Source organism: Corvus brachyrhynchos, unplaced genomic scaffold (assembly GCF_000691975.1).
Source record: "Corvus brachyrhynchos isolate BGI_N302 unplaced genomic scaffold, ASM69197v1 scaffold116, whole genome shotgun sequence".
NCBI classification, from domain to species: Eukaryota; Metazoa; Chordata; class Aves; order Passeriformes; family Corvidae; genus Corvus; species Corvus brachyrhynchos.
This window is the reverse complement of record NW_008240221.1, coordinates 8524694-8551910: the sequence shown is the minus strand read 5'-3', so window position 1 is coordinate 8551910 and position 27217 is coordinate 8524694. Positions and strand designations below refer to the sequence as shown.

Here is a 27217-nt window from a genome sequence, read left to right as displayed (position 1 = left end):
AAAATGGTTTTAAATAGCTGAACTGCAGAGACCAAACTGTTCAGGATTGTTTCATTATGCCCTTGTCATTTCCTGATTTTCCCTCATTATAGTTCTTAACCAAGTAAAGTCCTGGTCTCTAAGAAAAATATTTTTTATTATTATTAAATACAATATTCTTTTGCAACAAATTTCACTCTGACCATCTAAATGCTATATTAATTTCTCCAACTCATCTCTAATGTCCAGCTCCCTATTTACCCAACAGAGTCCCTTTAGCAGCCATGTCCAGGGGTGCAAGGCCCTGTCTCACTGCTCTGGATTCTCAGGGAGAAGCAGGTATGGTGAGCACAGTGTGGCCCTCCTCCAGTCTCTACTGGGAATAACAGCAGCCAAGATCAGTGCTCAGACTGCTTTCTCTCTGTTCTCAACTCACACAGCAGTGAGAGTGTCTCTTCTTCTTCTAGTTCATTCTCCTGTGTCCTGTGATGACAACTGAGACTCGCGAAGGATGGAGTAAAACTCTGAGCAATGATATCAGCACATGGTCTATAAATAGTGTTGTGATAACTGAAATAAATATAAGCTAACACATACAGGCACACCTTAAACCTTTGTTTCCACTCCATTTCTGCATGAAAAGGAGCACCCCAGACTCCAGTGTTAGCTGGCTTTTGCACACCCCTGACTATTGTGCATGAGCTAATTTCAACAGATCATTTTGACCTATGGGCTAAACACTACATTACTAAAAACCACGTCTCTCTTATGGCCAACGTTAACAGGAGTGGTTAGCAGGAAAGCAAATTACAGCTTTTTATTTTACTAAAAACCTTTCAAAATAAAGTGTTTGTATCATTGTGGCTAGTGATCCATTGGCGCAACGCTCGCCCCAAATTCATTATAAATGAATCGTCAGAACTGTCCCTTGTGACTGCTTCAGATGGAGCCTGATTTAATGCAGAGGAAATATATTACTGAGAAGATGAATCATAATTCTGCAGAATGAAATCAATGGCTTTACACCTTTGAGTTGGACACTGAGGGTTGATCAAAAATGTTACTCATACAAACGAGTGAACAGATGAATCACGTACACAGCTTGAACAGGGAAAATGTACTTAAAATTCGATCAGAAGTACCACTGACTATGAAAGAAAGACAGAAGAAAACCTGAAAATGCCTTCCTAAGGTAGAACTTTCAAATAAAAATTCTTTCTTTGCACTGCTATGAAATGCAAGGTTTTTCCATCACTTTTGATATTATGTTTAGAATAAATGTAAAAAATTTACTTAGATCGGTTGAATGGCTCATTTGAAATAGTATTTTAGTTTCTTCAATCTAGCTCTATAAGCAGGCAGGTTGGTAACAAGGACGAGATGCCCTAATAAGTACCCACTGGTATGACTTAAGCCACTCCAGTCGACTCAGCTGCTGAGACACAGGGTGTCCCATGTGGGTGTCTCAGAGAGCTTAGGTCCTTTCAGGTGGCACTAGACACCTCTGCTTAAGCAGACGGGATCAGCCAAATGAGATTTTACCGTCCAGACTTTCAGCAGCTAACTTAGAATCATAGAATCTTTAGCTTGGAAAAAACCTCTAAGATCAATTCCAACTGTTACCCCAGCACCACTGTGTTCACCACTAAACCATATCCCCAAGTGACATATCCCTGTGCCTTTAGAATACTTACAGGAATGGTGACACCACTACTTCCCTGAACAGCCTATTCCAATGTCTGATGCCCTTTGAGTGAAGAAACTTTTCTTCATATCCAATCTAAACTTCTAATGCAACTTGAGGCCATTTCCTCTCACCCTGTCACTTGTTACCTGGGAGAAGGGACCAACTCCCACCACCAACATGAACCTAACAAACCAGTTGAAGGCCGCAGTGCCCTGCTTCTATAGCAGAGAAAATCATTGCAGAGAAACCTTCCTCACTGAAATGAATTCATCAAGCTTCTATTTGTAGGGTGTCCCTCTGAGTCCATGAAAAATGCCTGCCTTCCCTTAATCCCCACTTATGCTATGCAGGCAGCACCTGAAAGTTGGGAGGGAAATAAGGTGTCTCTGATGTCGCTTAACACACTGACTCTGCTGTGCCCTGCTGTGTGACACAACAAGCTGTGAGCCTCCCTGCCCACTCGAGCAAGCACACTCACAACCAGCAAAGAGGACACCTGCAGCCAGCTGCTGTGTCAGCAGTGCCCAAAGCAGAGCTGCCAACTCACCTGCTCTTTGTGCCTGTGCATAGATCCAACTGCAGAACCACGGAATCATTCAGGTTGGAAAAGATCTTTAAGAACATTGAGTCCAGCCATTAACCCAGCACTGCCAAGTCCCCTCTGCTATTTCATAGAATAATGCACAAGAGGTTCAAATCACAGCTGAACTCATTTTTCAACCTTGACTGGTATCCTTAATGGATATTGGAGCAAAAAGGTCAAAGCTGGGAATGTGTGAAACTGAACTGGTCCTACCAGGACTGAATTTAGGAGTATTCACTGACAACTGTGCTTCCTCCCCTAGGAGATCCCCTTTCCAGAGCTGCCAATCCAATTTCTGTCATAAAGCACAAAATTGATTAAACTTTTAATATGACTTTAATGCAGACTGAGAACATGAGCTCTTTAGTGCAGACTGACTCTATTACATGGGCAAGCCCAGCATCAAAAAGCAATAATGCATATAACCATTACCTGGTGTTTCCCCATTAATTAATGGTAGTAACATTTTGAAATCACTCATAGATAATATAGATGAGCCTCACAAACCCTTCTTTCTGGAAAAATGTAAGTAATTTTACAGATGACAGAGTTACTAGCAAGGTTATTGAAAGGAAAAAAGAATGCACTGACATTAATATTGATAGAAACTGCAAAATGAGCAAAAACGACAAAGCAAAAGGAATGCTGGCTGTCTCAGAGGAGACTCTATGTCCCCAGTACAGGAACCTCATTATTATTTCATGACCTTAATGGCAAGCCCCTGAGCCTCGTGTACGTCCTTCATAACTAAAGACTAATTACAAACACAACCCAGTAAATCTCAGCTATGCAGCAACTGAAAGCTGTTAGCTGTTTCGTCTAGTTTTGCCTTCATTTATACAGGACAACAGTTCTGCGAGACAGCAAGGTAAAACATACAACATTCCATGGGTCTCAAATATGAATCACAGCATATGGTCTTTCTATTAAAAGATGCCAGAGGGAGAGAGAGAAAGCCTCCATGCTAAAGGACAGCACAGTTTCATCATTTCATACATTAAAAGTAATTGGAAAAATTTCTTCCAACTGTTTTTCAATGAAAGCTCTACTGGAATAAATTTTTATAAAAACAGGTTGCTGTCACTGTGCTAATAAAACTGATAAATTGTTCAGCTGAATCCATGTGTGTGCAAACATGCTTTTTTCTGGTGAAATAATAAAATGTATACAAAAAGAAAAAAGAGAGAGAGACACAGTCTAAATTTCAGTAACATTTACCATGGCCAAGAATTATAAAATCTATACTGAAGAAAGAGGAGAAGAGACCAATACAACACACCACACATTTGTAGTACAACATTGTCCATCTTCACACAACTTCCATGCCTCATCCTGCAAAGGACAGCAAGTTTATTGTATTTTGGGCTTTTTTAGTTTAAAGAGATGCCTACTTTTCAGACCACTTTCTAAAATGCTTATTTTTCTAGGACACACAGTTCAGGAGTTATATTTTTAGTGATGACATAAAAAGGCAAGCAACATTTTTGATTTGGATGTATCAGTGCATGCAGAACTCCTTCAGCAAAGTACTTGTAAAGCTGCTACAAAGGAACAGCTCTGGGACAGGCCATAGTAATAAATTCGACAAAACAGAAAAAAAAGCAATGGTGAGTCAGATAAAAACATGGAGGAAAACAAATGAAAGCTATATAAATACTTAAATTATTATGAAATTCACAAAAAACGTTGCCTGAATCCCTTCAGGTTAGCAACCACCAGGATAAAGCAATTGATCGAAGTTGCTAAGCACAGACAAGCTGACTCAGAAATCTTTCCAAAGGTCTCAAAATTGCAAATCTAAAATATGAGCCTACAGTTCCATTAAATTGTCTAGGAAAATATAATTTTGTTCTGATTCACTGTCCACCTATGGTAGATAAGGACCCACTGAAGAAACTATATTAGAAAACCTAGCAAGAAAAAGACATTATTGTAGGCTACAAATCCTGGAAAGCATGACATATAACTCTAATTCTCAAGGAACCGGATGTTTTTTCCTAACTTAGGGCTGTCTGTCGCTGAATTGTCCATGGGAATAGTTGAGGTCTGTGGAACTAAACTACAAAGGTGCTGGATAAAAAAGGAAAAGTAACCATAAAAAGACACTTTCATTTTATAGCAGAGCTGCATTTGCAGACCCAACTTCGAGGCTCTTGCCAAAGCAAATCAAGGAGGATTTCTCCAGATTGAGGGGGAATTGTTGGAGGTAACAGGCAAGTGCAAAGAGCCTGGACAGCCTTCACATGGCTGTGCCTTTCACAGCAGCTGCGACTCCCAGGGGACAGGAGACAGCAGTGGGTGAAATATTTTTATTCCCAACCATGATACTAAGCAGGAACTGCACTGGCAGCTACCCTGGACTATTTAAATCAGTAGAATCTGGAAAGCTAGAAATATCAAACACTGCCTTCCTTGGCATTACCTCATGATTACTTCACTCATCACTGGAGAATGTGGAGGCAAAAAGGTTTAAGATAAAAATGGTTGTGCTCTCTAATGATTCCAGAGGCTGGGAATGACATAGTCTCTTTAGGGATGATACAATCTCTTTCATATTTATTATACTTCTGCAATAAAGCACACAAATTAAACTGATGCTAAGAAAGAACAAAAGTATGTCTGACAAATAGGAAAATAACTTCTTTATAATCAAACACCCTTTTCACCACTGAATTGCACCCACAGCTTTTTTAATTGCAAAAATGCCCCATATCTTTAGTATAGGAAAATAACCTCTACAGTGGGATTTAAATCAGCTTGCTTTAATGCTCTCAAATTTTGGTGTATGTACTAAGCTAGTAATTTAGACCAACAGAGACACAGTCATCTCCAGGTAGAGACTCAGCAAGTTCATTTAAGATACTTCTAGGATGGGATGAGTCATACTTTGGAGGTGCTGTTCTCTCTCCACTGATTCTCCAGACTATCATGCCTAATAATCACTGATCAAATAAGCTTTCCTGAATTTGTCTGATCCCTTTTTGGCCACATTTATATCTTGGTCTCCACAACATCCTGTGTAAACCAGTTTCATAATTTAATTAAACGTTATACAATAATTTCATTGGTGGCCCTCTTTCTGGCACTGTGAGAAACAGTGACTATTTCTTATTCACCTGCTCCTCATCAGGCATGAAATAGCCAGACTCTGCCCAGCCTATGCGCCACATTTCTAAACAACTTTACTCCCTATTTCTAGGCTTTTTACAAATTTACTAATTCTTTATCATGCAAGTGACTACAATTACAGATGGAATGCTCCACACACTTATAAAACAGAATATGTTTCTACTGTCCTACTAGTCCCTAGATATTTTAACTGCTATTTGATATGAACTGGTAATTTCAGAGATCTAGCATCATTAATTTCCATTTCCTCTCCCACTTTCTACTAGTTAGAGTATAGTCATCAATGTCCCACAGGCATTGCCTTCCTCTTATTGCCAGTAAATCCACCTGATGTTTTATATTCCCGATATTCAGTATTACATAATCATGCTGCAGCAATTTATAGTCAGATTCAAATCCAATTGTTATGGGTAATCTCAAATCATACACAAACCTTCTCACTTCACTAATCAATTCCACAAATCATTTATGAATACTTTTCATTTTTTTTCCCACTCTCCATCATGTGCAAAAAGGTATGATAACTGTTTTTAAGTCTATTACCTTTTACCATATTATGGGTATGTAAGTACTACAAATAACTTGAAAAATTCAAAACTAGACAGAAAATGCCTTAAACGTTGTTATCATTAAAGGCTAAAAACTTGATAAATATTTCATAGAGTCCCATATTTTAACAACTTAGGAAGAAGTGTAGCGATCATTTAGGGCAGAAAAAGTACGATTTCACACACAAATTCCTTATTAATCTCTGATATTTGTCATTGAACAAAAATACAGTTTTTGGATAGGCACCTGGTCTTGATTCAAAGTTTGAAAGCAAGAGATAATCTACCAGGTTTGCAGTTGGATCAGGCCCTGCTTACATTAAATGCTGTGCTGGTAGAGCTGTTAATTCTCTCTGGTGTGACAACACAGGAGAAAAGTTAAAGGAAATTAAGGCTGCAGTTTAGGTAAAAGATAAACATCAGAATGAAAGATAATAGTAACAAAAAAATCCCCAAATCCCCAGAATCCAGCATCACAAAACAAAGTAATGTTAAAAATTATTGTGGCACTTTCCAGGAGTTTGGGACACCTACTAAATCAAATCAGAGGACATGATATAAGAAATATTCCCTGCCAGAAGGCAAAGAACTGTTTGAGCTGGTTATACTTGTAGAAGGGTTTGGGGTTTCTTTTCTTTTCCTTTCTTTTTTTTTCTCCTGAACTACTTCCAAAAGACTTAGTATGAAAAGAACCTGTTACAGAATGCCCTCTGGAAGTGAACAAGGCTCCAAATGATGGGCTTCTGATAGCAATATTTTTCAATCTCCAAGGCAAAAGAGAGTACAGAACAAATGGTATTCAGGTATTCAGCTTTTTCATGGTGAAAAACAATCTTTATCTTTCCTGATCAGAGTAGCCCTGTTACTACGACCAAGCAAAGAGGGAGGAGAGTGGGTGTGTGTCAAGAAATAGATTCAAGAAAAGGGAACAAAAATCTCTTTTCTCACTTATAAAAATATGACAAAAATCTGACAAAAATCTGAGATTCTTTTTTTTTTTTGGTGAGAAATGTGCATATCTTGGAAAGGAAAAATGCAGACTTCAAGGCAAGTGGTATAAGGAGCCAGCTTTACAAAAACATGTAAGTGCTTCTATGGGTATGGACTACTGGCTAATGTAGGTACTGTTGTCTAATTGCCTTGGTTCATTTCTGTTCAAGTAAATCAAGGTGATATTCAGTGTAAATGTATCAAGCATCCCTCTGGCAGCTTGAGTGCTCTTCAGAACTCTCACCAGGTACCTAAATAGCTATGCAAATCTCATCTCAAGTATTTAGTTGCTGCATTCCCTGCTCAAAATGCAACTTAAACTCTGTCACCTTTACTTTCTAAGAATACAACACCAGCATACAAAGCAGGCCACATACTGAACTTCATAAGGCTGTGAATGCATGCCTTGTCTCATGTGGTACCACTTCTTAATATTCTGAAGGTCCCAATTTCTTGCACACTGCCACTGTGAACCTGTGAAAATTCAGGTTGGCATTTGATTCTTCATAAGAAAAGCCAGGACTGTGAATGATCCTGTATTATATCAGTGTTAGTCCTGGGTGACTGTGAGTGCCAAGCTGTGAGTGCACATTAACAGAGTAGGGTACGGCTCATAATATAAGTGTTGCTGAGAAACAACACCACATATAGAGATGTAAACACACAATAAATATAGGTTAAGCTGGTTTTATTATGCAGACGTGCTTAGCATTAAGAATGTCTACACAGAATTACCATGGCTCTGCTGGGAGACAGACAGGTAACAGCAAATCGATTGTAAATCTCAGGCCCATGTTGTCCCTCTTCTTTCTACCTTGTCCATCTTTACCCTGTACTTTTGGCTCCCTCCAGTCCCACTAAATCTCTACCAGTTTCTCCTGACTCTTTCTCCCACTTCCCTTTCCTCCTTCCTTCCTATCTGGTTCTTACTCCCCACCCAATGCCAATTCTCATCACCCCTGGTGTTTTGTCTGTACCCTGTCTTTTCCTTATCTGACTTTTCATCAGCAAAAGCAATGAGAGCAGTGATGTTCGTAGCATGCAAGGTGGATACACAATGGAAAAAAACCAGAGGTATGCTTGTTTAAACTACAGAGGAATTCATCTGGGCAACATCTTGTTGACATTTAAACAGTCTTGGCATCTCCAGGCACAAAGATAACACAGCCACTCCCAAAGAACAGAGAGGGATGCATGCCCAGGCTGCCAGCAGGGCTGTCAGCATCATTCAGAGAGGCAGAGGCTGAATGGGAGGCATGGCAGCAGGACACAGCATGTTTAAACGATGCTGAAAACTGTAAGATATGGGAGAGCATTTTATGTTAAAAAACAGATTGTAAAGCTAAGTGAATTATGCAGCTTATAATTATGTTGTGTAAAGCCTAAGAAACCCAAGACAGCCATGAAAGGAACACCATGATTGACAGGTGGGGGGGCGCAGATGCAACAGGGAGGACAAGACTGATACAAATGTTGCCCTCACACTCGGGCAATCCCCAACTACCCCAAAGCCCCACAGGCTGGTCAGAGGAGAAAACACTCAAGGAGAGAGCCGAGGTAGAGGCTTTTACTGGTTTTGGTTGTTTTTCCCGGAACAAATGCAGAAATGAACCTGACTGTTGCTGATGCCAGTCCACCCCTGACCAAAGGATGTAATGAAAACGGAAAACGCATTGAGGCCAGAGATGTCATGTCACTAGCATTTGTACTCTCTCTTTTAAAAGCTAGCTATACTTCTCAAAAAATCACTTTCAGAACATCTAGGAAAAACCTTTTTTAGTGTTAAGAGGAGCAATCAATTTATCAATTTATTCCTCTGCTCTGCTTGCCATATAGGTGTGGTTCCAAAAAAAAAAAAAAAAAAAAAAGGGGAAAAAAATCTTAGATCTGACATGCATGGGAAAGTCCTGAGCAATAATTACCATCTTGAAGTTTCCATCAAATTAGTGCCTGCCTCCAAATAAAGCCATTTGACAATCAGCTTATTCTTCACTAATGTCACACTCCCACCCTATTCCAGTATCTGTGTTCCAACTTTCTTAGAAGCATTTTTTTCTTTAACTTGAAAAGAGTTACATTGATTTACGACTCCAAGAAGCTGGCCAGAATCCAGAAAACCAACCAACTGCCAGCCTTTAATTTAACCTGTTCCATCACGAAAATCAATTAAAGTGCTTTTTTAAATATTATTAATGATTACAGTAAATAAAAAAAATGCCACAATTTTTAAAACATTCATATGACCAGGAACAACAGAAAACTGAGCAACCGTACTATTAATTACAAACCATTTGAAATTACTGCAAAGAAAAACAAGAGAAGATTCTTCTCCTCTAACACAGCATCCATAAATCATACACAGAACAATAACAGGGAAGTTATTATAGTCAGTAGCAGGGAACTTGATTAATCCAGGTTATTTCTACCTGGGTGGTAGCCACTAGAAGCTGGATATCTAATCTAGTCATCAAGGCTCCAGTGTGCAATGGAGAGAAACAGGCACCCAATTCAGCAAGGGGTAATTCATTCCATGCTAAAAGTATATATAAAAGGTGGCTGGGATTAATTGCTCTCTGGAAATGCCTACTCTTTTTTGATTAAGAAAAAAGTCAACACAATTAGTTTAGACTAAACATTTAACTCCTAGACAGCTAGAATGGCATGAAGAAGTATTCTACCCCCAGAGCTCAGACTGAGATGACTCTCCCAGTTCGGGGACAACTGCAGAGCCTTCAGCCAAACTGTGCTCCAAGCCTCATGACCCCAGCCTCAGCACTGCCTGCCTGGTGAAGCCCAGTAAGGAGGCAGTGGACCTTTGCTGAACTTTTGGGACAAAATACCTGCTCAGCATTACAGCAGCCCCTGCAGAGACTATTCCCAAGGAACTCTTTCTGCCAATATAGACAGTTATCAACCAGTTTCAAACAGCAGATTAACTAACAAAAATGACAGAGTTTTATGTTCTCCGATTTCTCTGAACCATGTCATATATTCATTCCATTAATAAGCTTCTCTTAGATGAAAAATGGGGACTTTGTTAACCTAATTATTTTTAAAGGTCTTTTTGACAGGTTAATACCATTGCTGACGACACTTCCATGGGGAATGACTTAATATCAACTGGTTCCAGTCCTTGGTAATTAATTTACAGGAAAGAATACAACCATTTCTACAGTAATTTATTTCTATAATTCTATAAAATAGTTTTGTACTAATGCATCAGTAAAAGTTAACTATAGAAAACACTATCTATCTGGTGTTGCATAAAGAATTAGTTGTAGCATCCTCACTGCATCTACAATGTGTAGTTTGGAGCACTGAGAGATAGGTAAGTATCCTGAAAGTCCTACTTCTCCAAACAGCACAGGTCATTTTGACATTTTTTAAGAGGACTAACTTACTAGGCATCTGAGCACAGTGTAAATTAAATAAATGGGTTGAAGCACATCCAGTCACAGCCAAGGGTCCCAGTTCAGATACCGTGTACCTCTACTTCCAGGTTTTGCGACATGTTTCTCTAGATTCTTGTTTTTCTTAAAGAATTGTCCTCTGAATATAGAACTGGCATACAACCATCGCTAACTTCAGCCTTACTTAAGCTTCTTTGATTTGCTTTCAACCATGACATATACTCACTTTGTCCTTGCTTTTGTTCTCTAAAGCAGTTTATAAAACTTGTAAAAAAAGGAGTGCTTTGTATCATATGGAAAATAACTGTGCTGTAAGGAACAATACCAAGGCTGAAAAGCCTAAAATTAGACCTGTAAGCTTTGCTTTCATTGGCAGCAGTGTGTGAACATTCATATTGTCCCAATCCCACATTCTACCTCTTTTATTCTTGCTAAACATTCTACATTCTGAAAAACACTGAAGTTTAAAATTAGCAAACCTGTCTGATTCAAGGGTACACTGACCTTGGTGATGGGCTATTTTGATCACCTTTAGTCCTTAAGAGTGAATTACAAGACCAGCTATTTTCAAAAGAAGCAAAGAAAAAGCATTTGCAGAACAAAAAGCTGAACATCTCTGAAATGGTGCCTGGAATAATACTGTAATTTCTAGCTTGCTTTTTTTTTTTCCCCCCACTCCTATGGAAACTCAAAAGCAAATCTAATAGCTGTATTTTTGCTGAAAGCAAGCTAGTGAGGAGATATGCACTGTATAAAGCTCCTGGTGCTGGGCAATGTGGGACTAACAGGGATAATTTAGTCCTAACAGGTTAGCATCTATGAGATACCCATTCCCTTCTCAGCTATGCTCATTCAGTTCCTACTGTAGTCAACAGGGGGATAAATAAGAGCAAAATGTATTCAAAAGGTCAAACTTCAAGGATTTTCAAGAAAGCCACAGAGAGGCTAAAGTGAAACCTATGAAACAATGCTTGCTATTGCCTTAAGTATAATTCAAGCAGTTGCTAGTGTTGTGTTTATTTTGAGTGTCTCCTTGAGGAATTTCAGGATAAAATATGAGATTGGCAGTCAGCCTGAAGGGGGTATAGTCAGACCAGCCCAATTTCAACAGACTATCAAGATGAACTGTGGGGAGCTATTTTACAGGTTTATGGCTATAGCTCACTCTGAACCACAGTGTTATTAATATTTGTAGAGCACTATGATATAAATAGCAACACTACATCCACCACCTAGATACCTGTGGTATGCTCTGACAGAGCACTTTTTAGATAACCAAATACCATTAAATGTGCCACAAATGCTATACTTGAGATAGGATATTAGATACAGATGTAATGCAACAGTTATTTTTGCACCAAAAATGCTGATGTGGATCTCTAATGCAGGAGACTTAGGCACTAACTCAGGGGTGATTTTCTGTCAGAAACTAGAATTAATTCTAACATTGTTACAGCGCAAGGAGCCAAATAGTTTATTGGAGTTAGGACCAGTGGAAGCCTAGATAAAGCCTGGTCCTGAACTGTATTCAGTGTTTCCCACTGAAAAATCTGTGGCCATAAAAAGTAATGTTTTCAAAGACGAAGAGCAGCTGGAGAATACTATTTACTTCATCACACTGATGTTGTCAGTATTTCCTAATGTTTCCTACACCCTGGAAACAGCATAGGCTGTCCATCAAGCTTCGCTTACCAGCAGCAAGCTCCATGGGTCACACAGTGGCATTTCAGACAAAGCTGAGCTTTTGGAAAAAGAACGGAGGCTGATTGCGGCACTGAGACAAAATGGAGATGTTAACCACCAATTAACCACCAATTGCCTCAGGAGCAGCAAGGAAACCCTGAGAAAGGTAAATACACCTTTCTCAGGATCGGGGAGTTTTGTCCTAGTTCCAGCCTCAGGATGAGGTAATTTCTTCCTGGGACAGCCCTTCTTTTGTGCCTAATAAAGCCAGGTAATTGCATCCTGGATTTTGTGGGTAGGAACATGATGTGCAGCAAGACCATTTATGGAGCTGTGGTTTCAGTCTCATGCTTAGCTTTCTATTCTTACATATAGAGAACTACTTTTACTGCCTTGGTAACTGGCATTTTTCAAGTTTCTGTAATTCTGTAATTCCCCCCAACATCAAATGATTCAATCATTATGAACATGCCTATACTTGAACAATAGTTCAAATTAAAATCGGTAGTGGATATGAATTACAAAAGGCATTCCTTAGAAATTCAAGGTGATAACTTTCTCATTCCTTCCTTATTCTTCAGAAAAGCATCTTGTTAATACAGTTATGTTTCCAGTTAATTCCCTCGACTAAGAGTACTTATACATAGAACTATTTTGGAATAGCATTTCCCAAAGAACATCAGGAACAGAAGAACTTCTCTTTGCTATTTACTTTACTACAAAAATGGGGGCTCTCATTTTTCATGGAATCATATAATTTGGCTTGGAAAGGACCTTAAAGATTATCCAGTTCCCACCCCTGCCACAGGCAGGGACAACCTTCACTAGATCAGGTTGCTCAAAGCCCCATCCAGATTGGCCTTGAACATTTCCTGGGAGGCGGCATCTACAACTTCTCTGGGCAACACGTTACATCTTCTTACCATGCTCACAGTGAAAAATTTCTTGCTAATATCTAATCTAAATCTGCCCTCCTTCAGTTTAAAGTATTACCCTTTGTCCTATCACCCCATGCCTTGTAAAAACTTCCTTCTCCAGCTTTACCCCTTTTGGTACTGGAAGGCTGCTATAAGGTCTCCCTTATAGAAGGTATAAGATACATGGACCTAGATTCTAACAGTAATAAAATTCATATTATTTATTAATTCTTCTAATGGATAACCAGTAGCAGAATTCTTTACTGTGAGGGTGGTGAAGCACTGAAACAGGTTGCTCAGAGAAGTTGTGGATGTCCCATCCCTAGAAGAATTCAAGACCAGGCTGCATGGGACTTTGAGAAACCTGGTCTAGTGGAAAAGTCTGCTCCACTCCAAACCATTCCACACTGGAAGGAGAATTTCCACATAAAAATAATGAAAAGAGTTAAAGATTCTGCAGTGAGCTGTAGAATCCTTTAAAAAATATTTAAATTAAATTAAATTAAATCTACTTTAAAAGAATCCCCACAGATCCCTAAATCCCCGCACAAGCTATGCACACTGGTGCTGAATACTTCATAAACTTATATACTCCATACTATACCATATGGAAGTTCAGCACAGATGTAGGAGGCAGATTTGCAAATTCCTTCATGAATAGAGTAGGTAAATGTACATTAGGCTCTCCCAGAGCCAACTTACAGAGAAGAGGTAATGGCACAATAGCCTGTGTATGACTCAGAGGAGCACGAAACTTTCCCTCCAAGGTTCACAAAGACCTTGGGGAAATGCAAGGTTAAATTTGTGACCTGGGCATAATTTGTGACCGATGTGGGTTGTTTATATCTTAGAAAAAAATGGGTCATCATTCAACCTGTCTGTGCTGTCTTCAAGTCTCCATTCTCTTGAAGTATCTTCATGGCAGGTGCCAGTTGTCACTAAATGGTGGGTGCTGAGGTGAGCTGTGCACTGGATTTTGGGACTGCCCCAGCTCCTGGGCTTGTCCCCAGGACAGCCCTCTCCTGCCTGCCCAAGGCAGACACCTGATGCTGGCTGGCTGTGCCCACACCAGATGCAGAAACAGGACCTCAGCAGCATCCTCTGTGCTTCACTCCACACCACCTACTCCCCAGCCAAGAAAATATTTATTCCAGTCGAAAGCAGTCTAGACATAAGGTAATATATGCAATGCAGATGCACAGGAGATTATACCTGACACAAAACTAGAAGAAACCATCTGATAAGAGAAAAAATTGAGACAGGTTGGGTAAGCTTCATGCTAGTGAATATATTCCTATCATAATCTTTTTTAAAAGCTACTTCATCTGCTCACCATAGGAAGGGCTGCTTGCCGCTTCCCACCAGCCGTACTCTGCCTCTCCACTACTTGCAGCTTGTTTTGATTTTGGCTGAGTGGAAGATAGATATGGAAAATCCTTGCAGGAATGGCAGAGTGCAGGGAGCAGCCTTGCCTACTAATCGATGTAAGCTGCCTGGGAAGAGAGGCAGGATGATCATTTCCTCCCTGCTTGTTCATCTGCTCCCCTGGGAACAAGTTATACTGCAGTGACACATTAAGGCATGTGCTGTCAAAGTGCTTCTGGCAGAAAAAATAAGTGAAGTATCAAGTGACTGAGCCCTTTCAGCTAGCCATGGGATGCAGGGCTGTTCCAGCCAAAGCAAAGTCCCACCACAGCTGAAGCATACATTTAAATTTTTCATTTAGAGTGATAAGAAGTCCCATTGAACAGTCTGAAGGTACAGGAGCAGAATAAAACTGGCAAGTTAGTTTGTTGAAAAATAACCAGAATTTTCAGTTCTACTTCTAGACTACACACCTAGGGTGGAAAATTTGCTGTATGAGCTCCTGAGTCTTGATGTGATGAAAAAAAATTGTACAACCAACTCTTACACATGGCAGATTTTCTTCTCTTGTCTTCCATAATGTGGACTTGCCTGAAAGCACTTACTAACAACTTGATGGAGCCTGATGGAGTTGAATTGGCTTATATCCAGCATGACTGGTGCTCAAATGACTCCATTTTTAAATATTTTGCCATAATCATAAATGGGAAGTAATGATCACCTACAGTTGACCAAAGAAATAAGGGATTTTTCAAAGGAAAAACAGGAAGCACACAGGTTATGGACCATTCCACACAAAATACATACCTTTTATTTTCTTCTGCTCTAGTACTTCTAAAAACACTATTTTTACCAGGTCTTGGTCTTTACATTGTCACACCCATGCCCCTCTGAAACAAGCAAGAGCAGGTAACAGCCACTCCTGCCAACGCTTACTGCAGCGACAAATCTCAGGCACAGCCCGTGGATTAGCAGAATGTAACCGGTTATGCCTGTTCTCTGCACTGGACTGAGAAATCTTCACATTTCTGTTCATTCATACTCAAAGTGATTTCCAGGTAATGCTTCACATGTCCAAGGGGAAAAGCTACAAAGCCTGTCTAAAATGGAATTTGGCTGTACATTATAGGAGAGCTTTGCCATTTAGTATGGTGCAAAGCACAGGGGTCAGTCTCTTTCTAAAGGATAACTTCAAATCCAAATGAGAAACTGGTCGGACTTTTTGTTCATACTACTTTGACAACCCTGTGTGCATGTGCAATGAGCATGCTGACACCTGCATTTTTTAATGCAAAAACCTAAAAAGGAAAAATATTTCAAGGACTATGACTAAACTAATAATTAAAACTGACATAAGAACTGTATGTAAATACATACAAATGTATGTAGATACAATAATACAATATAATTAATCCAATGTAATTAAAACCCAGAGATAATGGAGAGGTGCACCTCCTCACTATCTACTTAATGAGCCCAGTCCATGCTCTGCAGTTCATTCCTCATCAGCTTTAGTCCAAGTGGATCATCATTATCACACCACCACCCAACAGACCTCACCAGCAAAAGCATGGGAAACTGGGAGACATGTAAATACCTTCTTATTTCCACTTTATAAATATTCCAAAGTTAAACTGGTGCTGATACTAATGATTTAAATTTAAGTTATACATATTTATTACTTTTATTACCTATTATTAATGATTTAATACTGTTGTTAAATTTTTATTTCATCAACAACACACAATCACTTTCTCCTGTAAGAATTTATAAGGTTTGCCAATATTGCTAAACTGCAATGTTTAACTTCCTACCAAGTACCTCAGAGAGCCAAGAGGAAAGACAAGCCTCAGGAACAGGTCACAGGCAGACAACGATCACGGCTCTGTATTGCTCCCATTGCACCATGGGATGATTACACACTGATTTTAATCTGACACCATCCAGTTCTGCTGCCAAAAAAGGTTACACTCTCCAAAGAGCCACATTCATTTTTGGAAAGAACTCCTTGCCTAATGTCTTGTGTATATCCCGGGATTTGTGTGGCCACGTGCAAGGTAGATAACAAAAAACTGGTCTTGCCTCTTCACCCAGAAAAAGAAAAAAGGGTCATTTGGGTGAGGTAAACCACAAAAAAAAAAAAAATAGGAAGGGTAATAGGAAAGTGAGGCAGCAGCGAAAACTTCCCTTTCTAGCAGATGTGACCATAGAGCCCTGCCAGGAAAGGCTGGGTAGGGCTGGATGGCGAGCTCAGCTCAAGATGGTGCCATGGTCCCCTTCCTGCTGCCAGGAATGTAGATCACCTGGTGCTGGGGCAATCAGACATCATATTTCACTCAAGGTAGACCAGTGCCACACCAGAAGTCCAATGAGACACTGCTTTCATCCAAATTTCTAGTCCTGCATCTTCATTCTTTCAAAACCCCAGATGTGGTCACTCTCCCAGCAAGCCTTGAACTTCTTGTCTCTCTGACCGAAGACAATCATCAATATGGGAATGATATCAGAAGTGTATGGACAACTCTTTTGAGGCAGAGACTGGTGTTAACCGATGTCTGGCACTGAAATACTTGGAGGTGAAAAATGTACACATTTGCGAAATGTTTTTTACTTTGGCTTGTAACAACTACAAAGTTTGTGAGGCTTTGTACAACAACTTTCAATTTATCTGTGCTAACTGAGCTCCTCCCATGATAGGAACTTCATTTGTAGCACTGTGGTCAAGCACATGGGTAAAAAAGAGTCTACAGTTCTCTGAGAATAAGGGTTTGGGATTCCATCCTCTGCTTTGCCATCAACTCTCTAAAAGCTCTTGGACAAGGTATGTTTCTGCCTTCTGCATCATCATGTAATACTAAGTGAATGAAATAATCTTAAATTCTATAAATCTGCCAGTACTGTAGTTGTCAGATCCCATTCAAAACTGACATCAGCAGTGAAAAATTACATGGCACATAAATACAAATGCAAAACAATGAGCAACTTACCACATAAATACTTCAAAATCAGCTCTCCAAACAGGTTTTTACTTCAGAAAAGCAGAATTTTTAAGAGCAGCTGTTCAGTCATAAGATCAATGAATCATATGATGAAAGAACATATAAAGTCTTATGCAAATACTTCACATTTTATTTTTGAATCCTTCTCCCCACTTAGTTTCATGTCACAAATGCCTTCGGATGAGCAAATTCCCCTGCACCCACACAGAGCTCACTGCCAGAGAGAGCCTGCATTGGGGGTGTTTCTGTGGTCATTTTTAGGACTTGTATGTGACTTAAAATCATCTCAATTCTCTTCCCCCTTCTCCAACAGTTACATCTACCACCCATCTGACACACAATGTAAGTTATCTCAGCTCAGGTGGTCACTGGCAGCTCAGTAGGGGCTTCCTCTGAGCACCTAACTCAGATGCTGCTGCCCTAGTACAGTTCTGATACAGCTTGTCTGTCATTGCATCTGAAGAAGCAGTTCAGAGAAAAGTGGCAAGAATCAGATGGATTTATCGTTAAATTTAATATTTCCTGCAAATTCAAATTTTCCCTGCAAAGTTTTCTCACAACACCTAAAAAAAATCACAAAAAGTGGTGAATCTGTTAGTACTTTTCATATTAATCACCCTTTTTGTGAGACTCCACTCCTCATTCTTTCCTAGATGTTGACAACTTTGCCTTCTGCTATCTTCAAGTGTTATCCTACTCCTTTTCCTCGCTCCCCTCTTCCTGATTAATTTAATCTCCCTAGCACTGAAATCCTCACAGATCTGATCTTGCCTGCATTTGACATGATTCATGATCACACCTTCTCCTTTTCCCTGAGTCTCATCTTCCTTAGACTATGAGCTTACTAAACACTAACACCTACATTTCTAGTCAACTCTGCGTGTTCAAAGCAACAGATTTCCCCATGTATTTAAATCTAGTCACTCACAGACGTGCTTTGGTGGTTCAGTATGGACTTTGTACTATTCAAATCCATTCCTTGATCCAATTTTTTCCAGTAGGGATCACAGTGATCAGCTCACAGAATGAGTCCTTACATTTGTATGGCCTTGGACTTTGGTCCAGCTACTTCAAGATGGGATTGATCCAGAAATCGCCATTTCACATTTAACTCAATGGGAATTTTTAATAATGACCATCAAGCCATCCTTCCATGTGTTCCTAAAGATTTCCTGATGTCAGTGTTTGTCAACAGCTCTGCTAATGCCACTGATGCCTTTTCCTGGTCTTAAAATCGAGAGTCAAACATGGTTAGAAGGGGAAAAAGGATTTTACCTTGGTATTTATTTTAAGGATCCTTAGGTGCACTACATCCAGGTCGAATGCACCTTAATGCACACCACAATGCACACCCACAATACATCTGGTCTAACATTATAGGTCTCACTACTTAGCATATCTATCAAAGATTCCCCAATGAGAGGCTTGAATGAGTCCCCCCCCTCCCCAAGGAACCTTCCCCTGGATGGTTCTATCTTGGTTTACAGAATGTGTTCTGGAGAGGACCTTGGGGTCTGGGGCACACTGATCCCTACCTACGAAGTTCTAAAATGTTTAGTCTCCTAGCTGAACAAACAAGTCCAAGAATGTAGGCAAAAAGCACTAAGAATACAGAAGTTCTAAAAAGGTGTAACAGGAGTATAAAAGAAAAGGCAAAAAATCATCATGGCATCACCACTGCCCACTGATGGCACACATTTCACTGTACAACCACGTCTAACCACTTTTACTGTAATTTAATTTTTGAAGCATGGCAAGCTAGCATAGCACAATTGTCAGACAGTGACTTTGCTCCTATAAGCTGAATGAATTTGATAGCTTTTGTTTGTTTCTTTCTCACAGATTCATTGTTTATGCAAGAGTACCTCATTAGTCAAGTGTCCAGAGCAATACCACTAACTCTGTTCCTTCAGAACAAACAAAAAATGCTAATTTCTGCAGTCTTCTTGAAGGTATTTTCAAAGGAAAACAGAAGTACAAGACTGAAATGGCTGCAAGCTGCTGTGTAGGTCTTTGTAGAATTGAGAACCTTGTAAGTTACTGAGTGACAAAATGCAGAGTTGCAAAAATAAGGGAATATGTTAGTTGTCTCACATAGCTTCAGATGTTGATGACCTTCTGAATGTATCAATGCTGTCAACAGTAAATGGTGGGGTTTACTGGGCAATACAAGAATTACAATCTCCAGCTATCTCTGTTACATATAACACCAGAACAACCTTGAACATTTCATGAACTCTTTCTTTTATCTGGAGATGAGCTGACATTGATATATTGTTATTGGTTTTCACTAATACACTCCTGTTGGCAACAGGGAGATGTTAGCAGCTGAAATGAGTCACATATTGCAAGACCTTGCAATTTATATGGAAGAAAGAGCAATTTTAAAAATATCTCTGTCTCCTCCTCAGCCGACTGTGCAATGCAAGACACCCACTAAAACTCAAGTCATAGTCAGACAGTTATTTTGCATATATTTGAAGCACACAAAGTTCCAGGGTTATTTTTTTATTTAAATTGACTAGCTGCATTTCACCAACAGTAAAACAGCATTACAAAGTAATGATAGGACTGTTTGACACTGAAATAAAAATTACTCTTGAATTTTATATTTACCATGGATTTCTCATGCAACAATTCAGAACCTTGTTACATTGCTTTCATTTATTTATAGTTGCACATTATTAAAAAATCTACAGTTGGTTACAAATATTTGAAGGAGGTAATAATCTAAAATAATGTATCTCACGAACAATAGAAGTAACTTACCAACAGTTCTCTAGCTCATTTTCATCTAAAGAAAGCAAACTGCTTTGTAACTGAAGGACTTGCACTGATAGATTTTGTTAAGCAAATTGACAACGTAGATGTTATGGCATTAGATGACAGGTATATACAATAGAACTATTTACAGCACTGTGCTGGAATAAAAACCACAGAGCATGTTTTGCTAAATTATTGTAACATTTTCAGTCTCCTATATTGAATCTTCCTACCCCAACATTCCACAACCCAGGAAAAAAACAAAAAAAAAAAGAAAAAGAAATACATTAGCTGTGTTTCTACTCTGCAGATTCACAAGAACATCTTGGGTCTTGCAATACGATACAGCGTTAAGGCACTGAAGGGAGCAACTCAACAAAAAAAGCAGACAGACACACAGAAAGACCACAGCTGTACTCAACATCTGTTTACATTGTGCTGTGACTTCTTATAGACTTCTTTTTGAAAATACCAGACACCTGGTACATATCTAGAGATATCCAGATACAAACCCAGCTGTTCAGGACATATTCTAGGACGTATCTACACTACAGCCCAACAGCTGGAGAACAGTGTGTGCTTCAGCCAGCTTCCAACTCTCTGGCTTTGCCACTGTGAACAGCCCCACTGGGCAGAAGCAGAACGTGTATGAATGTATCCTAATTAGCTCTGCAGGAGGCAAACCCAGTGGCTGCTATCAGACATGGATTGGCTCAAAGTCCCTCTATGAAATCCCTGTACATGCACCTCATCTTTTTGCACAGGTTGTAGGTACAGTATATATCTTGTATGTTGTTAGAATTTTAATTAAAGTATTTACCCTTATAGCACTGTACATACAGCTGTACTTTCTAGAACACATACAAAGGCCAGATCCTTGTTTTATAAAGCTCACAGTTTAAAAAACAAAACAAAACCACAGCTAAAATGCAAGATGAAGGAGGCATCCACCATGGTTAAACACACATAGCCAGTATCATCAGGGAGAGGGAGGCTCTCAGGCAACAGGAGACCTCTGGAGAAGAATCAAAGACAGGAAGCAGAGCCAGAGAGGGAAGAAAAAAGGGATCAGTAAAAGCTAAGGATAAGACATGAGGCAGTTAGTACCTGTTGACACTTCAGGATTACATTCTCATATAACAGAGTGGGAAGCCTGACTGAGTAATGTTCACCTCTTAAACCACGTAGAAAAAAGTGTTACTTACTGATCTGTGTTCCAGTAGCACCTCTTTGTGGCAGACACTTGAGAAAAATGTAAAAACATCATAGCCCCTTCCAACCATCCTATTTTCCGAAACAGGAATTAAAATGAGCAAACAATAGCCATTGAACTAAATAGCTAAGAACTCGCCCAGTGTGGGGGACAACTCTTGCAAACAAAACCTATTTATGAAGAATGATCAAGGCTACTTTGTGGTCTTCTTACCATAACTGAGGAGGAAAATGGAGTCTTAGAAGCTACTTCTGCTAAGTACTTCAGCATTTCAATAATACTGGTGTATTGTTAGGATTTCACAGACAGAAGGAGGCAAGAATATTTATGCATATGGAAAAAACAGTTTGTGATTATTTGACTCTTTATTTAACGATGCATGATATAAAGTTTTAACAATGTTAAACACGTAACATACTGATTTCATACTATTCTTCTAAATTTTCTCATTCTGCATGGATGGCAGGGACCAGATTCCAAGTCCACTGGAGCTCTTTGTAGAGCATTGTTCAACCTTACTTGTGGTTGACGAGACATATCCAAGCCAGATTAAAACAACAAACAAAAAACCCCCAACACGACAACAAAGGCCCAATCAAAAAAAAAAAAAAAGAAAATAAAAGAGGCAGAAAATACAAGGTCAAACTTTGCTGGACATTTGAAGATGCAGTTCTTTTGTATAAGTCAGTCTGGTTTGCAAAAATCATTAGTATCATCACATGTTTCATGCATCAAACTAAATTCCCTTTTCAGGCTATCAAACTTCCAAACAGAAAGCCTTCTATGCCATTCAAAACATGAATTTCAAGAACGTTCATTAATGTTGGTATTCATTTGAATGATTTAAAAAAATGTATATTTGAAAGGAAAAATAACTGCTTAAAAAATACAGTATATATTCTGGTGTAATGAAAGAACATCGACTATAATGAAATTTACTGGATATGTGCTGGATGTTAATACTTGCACAAATAACTTTTTGCAGCATTATTCATTATATAAGCTGATTTTATTTTCAGTGCTAAAAACTTGTTAAAAGTTCGCTTTCACTAACTTTAGAAAATCTTAACTTTTTCCTCTACATATACCAACTTCTACTAAAAAACAAAAGCATTTTAATTCTAACTACTAACTAATGTCTCAGATTTCATTCGCTAAGAGTCTTTAGTTACTTTGTATTTCTAAATATAGCAGATAAGAGTACAGAGAAATATGCTGTATTGTAAGAACTTTTATAAACAAGATTTTCTAATTTTAGACTACTCCATTCTGAATAAAGTCTAATTAAATCACATATACTCTCAAATGTAGTCCACAAAAGGATCATATTCACGTCTCCTCACTGCTATTTGATTCCATCTTACAGTGAATGATTTAATATCTACTTTTGAGTAAAAATGTTTTATATGAAGTAGAACACTAAACTTTAATTTAAAAAAATCAGTGATATATTATCTTTGTGAAATTATTTTTAGATATTAAAATCTAGTCATAGGTACTCTACACACACCTGGCTGAACAGTTGATCTAGTTAAGATTTTTTTTTTCAACTACTTTGGGGATTGATTGGTTCAAGAACTTGTAGTGAAGTCCAGAACCAAGACATTTTAAGACCAAGGATAACTAATTACTAAAAAGCACAGAGAGAACAGAGCTACATTTTCCATTCTCCATGGTCTTTAAATCAAGACTGATTTTCTTTTCCCCTCCAAAATTTGTATGTGTTTCGTGAACAGGAGAGTAGAGGCATCGCTGAGTCAAACGCTATGGCCTCTACTAGACATGATTAAAATGTTCATTAATCTCCCTTGCAGATTTAAACATTTATGAATCTAAGGGCTTTCATCTCTAACATACAACTTTCTATTTATCTAGAAGTTAAAACTAATAAAAATAATTTTCATCAAAAATTTTAAAGCCTTATATTTATTAGTCTAAAAACTCTATAAATTACTGTCACAACTTCTTTTCTTCCTGAGTATACATTTTGACTCGTACAGTCAAAGTCTGAACAACCAAAGTAATCCCATTGGTTATTATATTGGTCAATTTGACTCATTAGGAGTTAAAACAAAACTATGCTATTTTTTATGCCTAAGTACTGTATGAAAATACCTTGACAGGACCAAAAAAAAATTTCAACACCACTTGTAAGTCTTACCATTATGGATGTCAGTTTTGAAATCTTTTCATAAATGAACTTCAAGAAAGTCTAAGTTAGTGAACAAGAAATAAGAAAAATTATTTTTTCTGGTATTAAATAGTGCTGCATAAAAACAATGATGCTTCTCTGAAATCATCAATTATTTAAAATTAAAACTACTTTAAGCCAAAAGTGATTAAAGGTCATTTTAACAAAAAAGTTTAGTATCTCATATATACATTAGTGTAAAAGCTGTAAGAATCACCATTACATCTTTTTTCCTGCACATCAATTCAGACATTTTTAATGTGGATTGTATAGACAGTCTTCCTCAAATGGTTTTGTGATGAAAAAGAATTTAAAATTCTTTATTTTCCTATTAACAAATTATTTTATTATAATTATCTTAAAAGATTCACTTGGTAATCTCAAATTATCACTTCTCATTACTTCAAAGCTTGTAGGTTGTTGACAAACTCATAGCAAACTCCTGCTTTTTCAGAAGAGTGAAACCGAGAAAGTTATAATACATTCCATTACATTTTTACAGTCTGGGATTGAAAATATGACTTCATGGGGTTTATTTCAGGGAGAAAATCTTCAATAGTATCTGTAATGCTTATTCCTTTGTCCTTGATATCATAATTTTAGAACACATCATGCTTAGTCCAACAAAAGTGCAGTTGTCCTTTCACTCCCAAGGAGCACTATTTATTTCAATTAGCTGTGGTTTTACAAGTTATTTTACAGAACATATTCTGTTCCTTATTTTCCTCAGGGGAATAATCACAAAGAAAAACAGCTTGATATTTTTATAAACACATCAGTGAATTTGTCTATCAAGTGATTTTTATCTTTTTCTCCTTCAACTGTCTCCTTCAAACTACTTACTTTTTTCAACTTTCATCTGTGAGACCATTTCTAATAATCTGCCCTTATTTCCTACATGTGTATTATTGTCCTTTGAGTCACATTCACATCCAAATGTGGAAAAGCTCTTGAAAGCAGAGACCCTGTGGATAACATCCACATAGTTAAAAAAGAAAGAACACATATATATTCTTCACACTTTATAACTTAAAAAGCAATATGGATTTGCAGCACTACCCCGAGATTTTGTATTCCATGAACAGGTATCCTTTTATCATCTGTTTAGTTTCCTTTGAAAAGGTGTATAGCTATTACTCTCAGACCAATAGCATAAAATTCAAAAGATAAGATTCTCTCTCTATGAATAAAGACAAGTAGCTGGAGCTGAGGTAAGAAAGCGCCGCCCTGTGATGGGAGCCCATGTGGATCCTTACATCTTCCAGCACAGCAAACGCTCACAGCCTTCCCTGTTGGTCCTGCATTCCTGTACCACACAGTGCTTTCAGCAGTGCCATGGAGAGAAGATATGGAGCAAACCATGGCCTTTCCCAAGAAAGAAATAAACCGCAAAGAAGATAATTGGTAAGGCCGAAGACACACACAAAAACACGGAACAAAACTACACTCCGAAGGAAGAAAAAATATCCCAAACATGTAGAGAATGGCAAAAGGTGTGCAAATGCAGGTAATAGTGACCCAAAAGAAAATGGAGACAGATGAAATGGTCTAGGCTCATTACAGAGTAGTCTGAATCAAAATTAGGCATGAGAAATAACACAGGAAGATCACACAGTTGCTTTTCTCTATTAATATAAGACAAAATTAAAGGAAAACAAAGAATCCATGGGCAATCAAACCCACCTAGAAACAAGCTTCTTTACAGACCACTCCAATGAGTATTTAGCCCCAAAGCACACTGTTAAACAATACGTATTGAAAACAAAAGGAGGAAGACCGGTGCTGACAATGTTTAACATCACAGACAAGGAGCACAGCTGCTCAGAGTAAGTTCTTTGCGTTTCAATTCCTAGGACTTTAAAACCAAATATGTCTCCCATATTTTAAATTTTCTAACTCTATCTTCAATTAGTGTACATTGCTGCTTGATTCACAATTAGAGGATGAGCCAGCACTTTTTGGCCAAGTGACATAAAGTTCTGGAAATCCACGATAATCTGCAAAAGTTGACAGAACTGAATACCTAAAATGGGAGCATCAGGCACAGATACAATACAAAAAAGTTTAGGAATCCATTTTGCAGACAGACATAACATTACAATTCCAAATCTGAAAAACAGAAGCAGGACAACAGCTTGAAATGTAAACAATTACAGAACCACCCACAACAAAGTTCACCATGTTCATGTGTTTGTTAAGGGAATATATATTCTTAGATTTAGAGCCTTCCTGCAGCTATAATGAGTGTATATATGGAAAGAAAAGTCAAGAGGCCTGTAGCACCACAATCGTGCTGCAATCCCCAAGCAGGACCCTACTGGAAGGCACGTCGGGATCCCCCCAGATCCCAGACATGCTGCAGTCAGCAGGATGTTGCACCCTGGGATATGTGGCACCCTTTCCAAACAGCACTAAAGCCAGCAGCATTGCACCGCTTCCATCCTGCACAGCCAGCCTAATTTCCTCTGCTCTGCTCTGCCCTACCCTGCCCCATCACATCCCGGGTGGACTTGGCCTCATCATTCTGGCCAGAGCACAGTTTTCCTTCCAGCTGGTGCTGTGGGGGGTTGTATCAGCTATGACTCTTCTGGCACAATACACCAGGGGAAGGCACACAGGGAACCGCACAACGGGACCAAGAGCAGCGGAGACATCTGTGGCATTTGCTCTGTGTTGTGGGTTACATAACGCTGTGATACTCCAAAGTAGATGTTGCCTGACGACACAGCTGATGTGCTGGCAATAGCTGGATGTTCCAGAACAGGGAGCACGTTGAAAAATCAGTGGTGTAATTCTGTGTGCAAGTATACTTTTGTATGGGGCAAGAAGACAGGGAAACCTAGAAAACTGGTACAATATTGCAGCCTTATGTCATAAAAGTTTGTGGCTAAATAACAAGATTAAGGATTCAGTCCTTAATTAAAATGCAGGGATAACACATAACCAAGATGAAGAACACGTTTCCTTACTTTTCCTTGACAGCAACATTAGCCCAGACTACTTCACGCTTTGTTTGAATGGAGAAAAACATAATTAAAGTTTTAATTAGAATTGATTACAGTCCACAAACCTGAAATGGATTGTGCTACTTGAACACTGTACCAGAAGACCTTTCAAGCGAACTGATGTTCTTAAATGAACTATGTTCTTTAAAAAGGAAAGGCACTCTGTCAAGTAATAGGGTAGTAGTGAAAACTAATGACTCCGAAAACATGTCACAAAAACAAACACTAGTAAGCACACATTCTGAAAGGGACAGTGATTACGTATTTACAAAGACTGAGCTTCCATATACACTTATTTTTCTCTGTGATTAATCTGTTGCATATCATATTCTGGTTATAAAATATGTACACCTTTTCACTCTTCATAAAGAGATGGTGATACCTCTGAGATCTGAACTTTCCAATGTATAAAGGAAGAGAGTGGCTATCCACAGGCACACTAATAAAAAATTGCTAAAATATTTTGCCAGCAGAATTGTTGGGAGAAGTACCTGTATCTCTTAAACCCATCTGTTACATTAACATCTTCTGTACAAGAACACGGAATTTATTCATATATTTGGCCTTTTAATAATTAGCTACAGCTCAAATGCCCAAGTAATCACCTTTCAATTTTAATGAAAAGGGCAGGTGTTTTCATCGCCCTGTTATCTGCACGTTTCCTTGTCAGCCGAAAAGCCCGGCGGTGCAGGTAAGGCCCCTCCCCGCCTTGCTGCACTGCTCCGGGTCGCGCGGGACTCGGGAGCGCGGTACCT

The 27217-nt window shown here is 38.7% G+C and overlaps 1 protein-coding gene across 8 annotated transcripts in view; it reads right to left on the bottom strand.

Annotated features, from left to right (window-relative positions):
* VSNL1 (visinin like 1) overlaps positions 1 to 27217 on the bottom strand; it is an 86517-nt gene that overhangs the window by 57871 nt on the left and 1429 nt on the right. Inside the window, exon 1 of one of the 8 annotated variants that reach the window (XM_017744959.1) lies at positions 27068 to 27084. The exons of 5 other annotated variants lie outside the window; for them this stretch is intronic. Coding sequence is in view for 1 of the 3 variants with exons in the window: in XM_017744953.1 (XP_017600442.1) it covers positions 24301 to 24316 (16 nt within the window). In the remaining 2 variants the exon portion in view is untranslated. Of the gene's footprint in view, positions 1 to 17278; positions 17296 to 24300; positions 24318 to 27067; positions 27085 to 27217 lie in introns of those variants that run through there. 2 more of the 8 variants (XM_017744953.1, XM_017744960.1) reach the window with 2 other exon arrangements.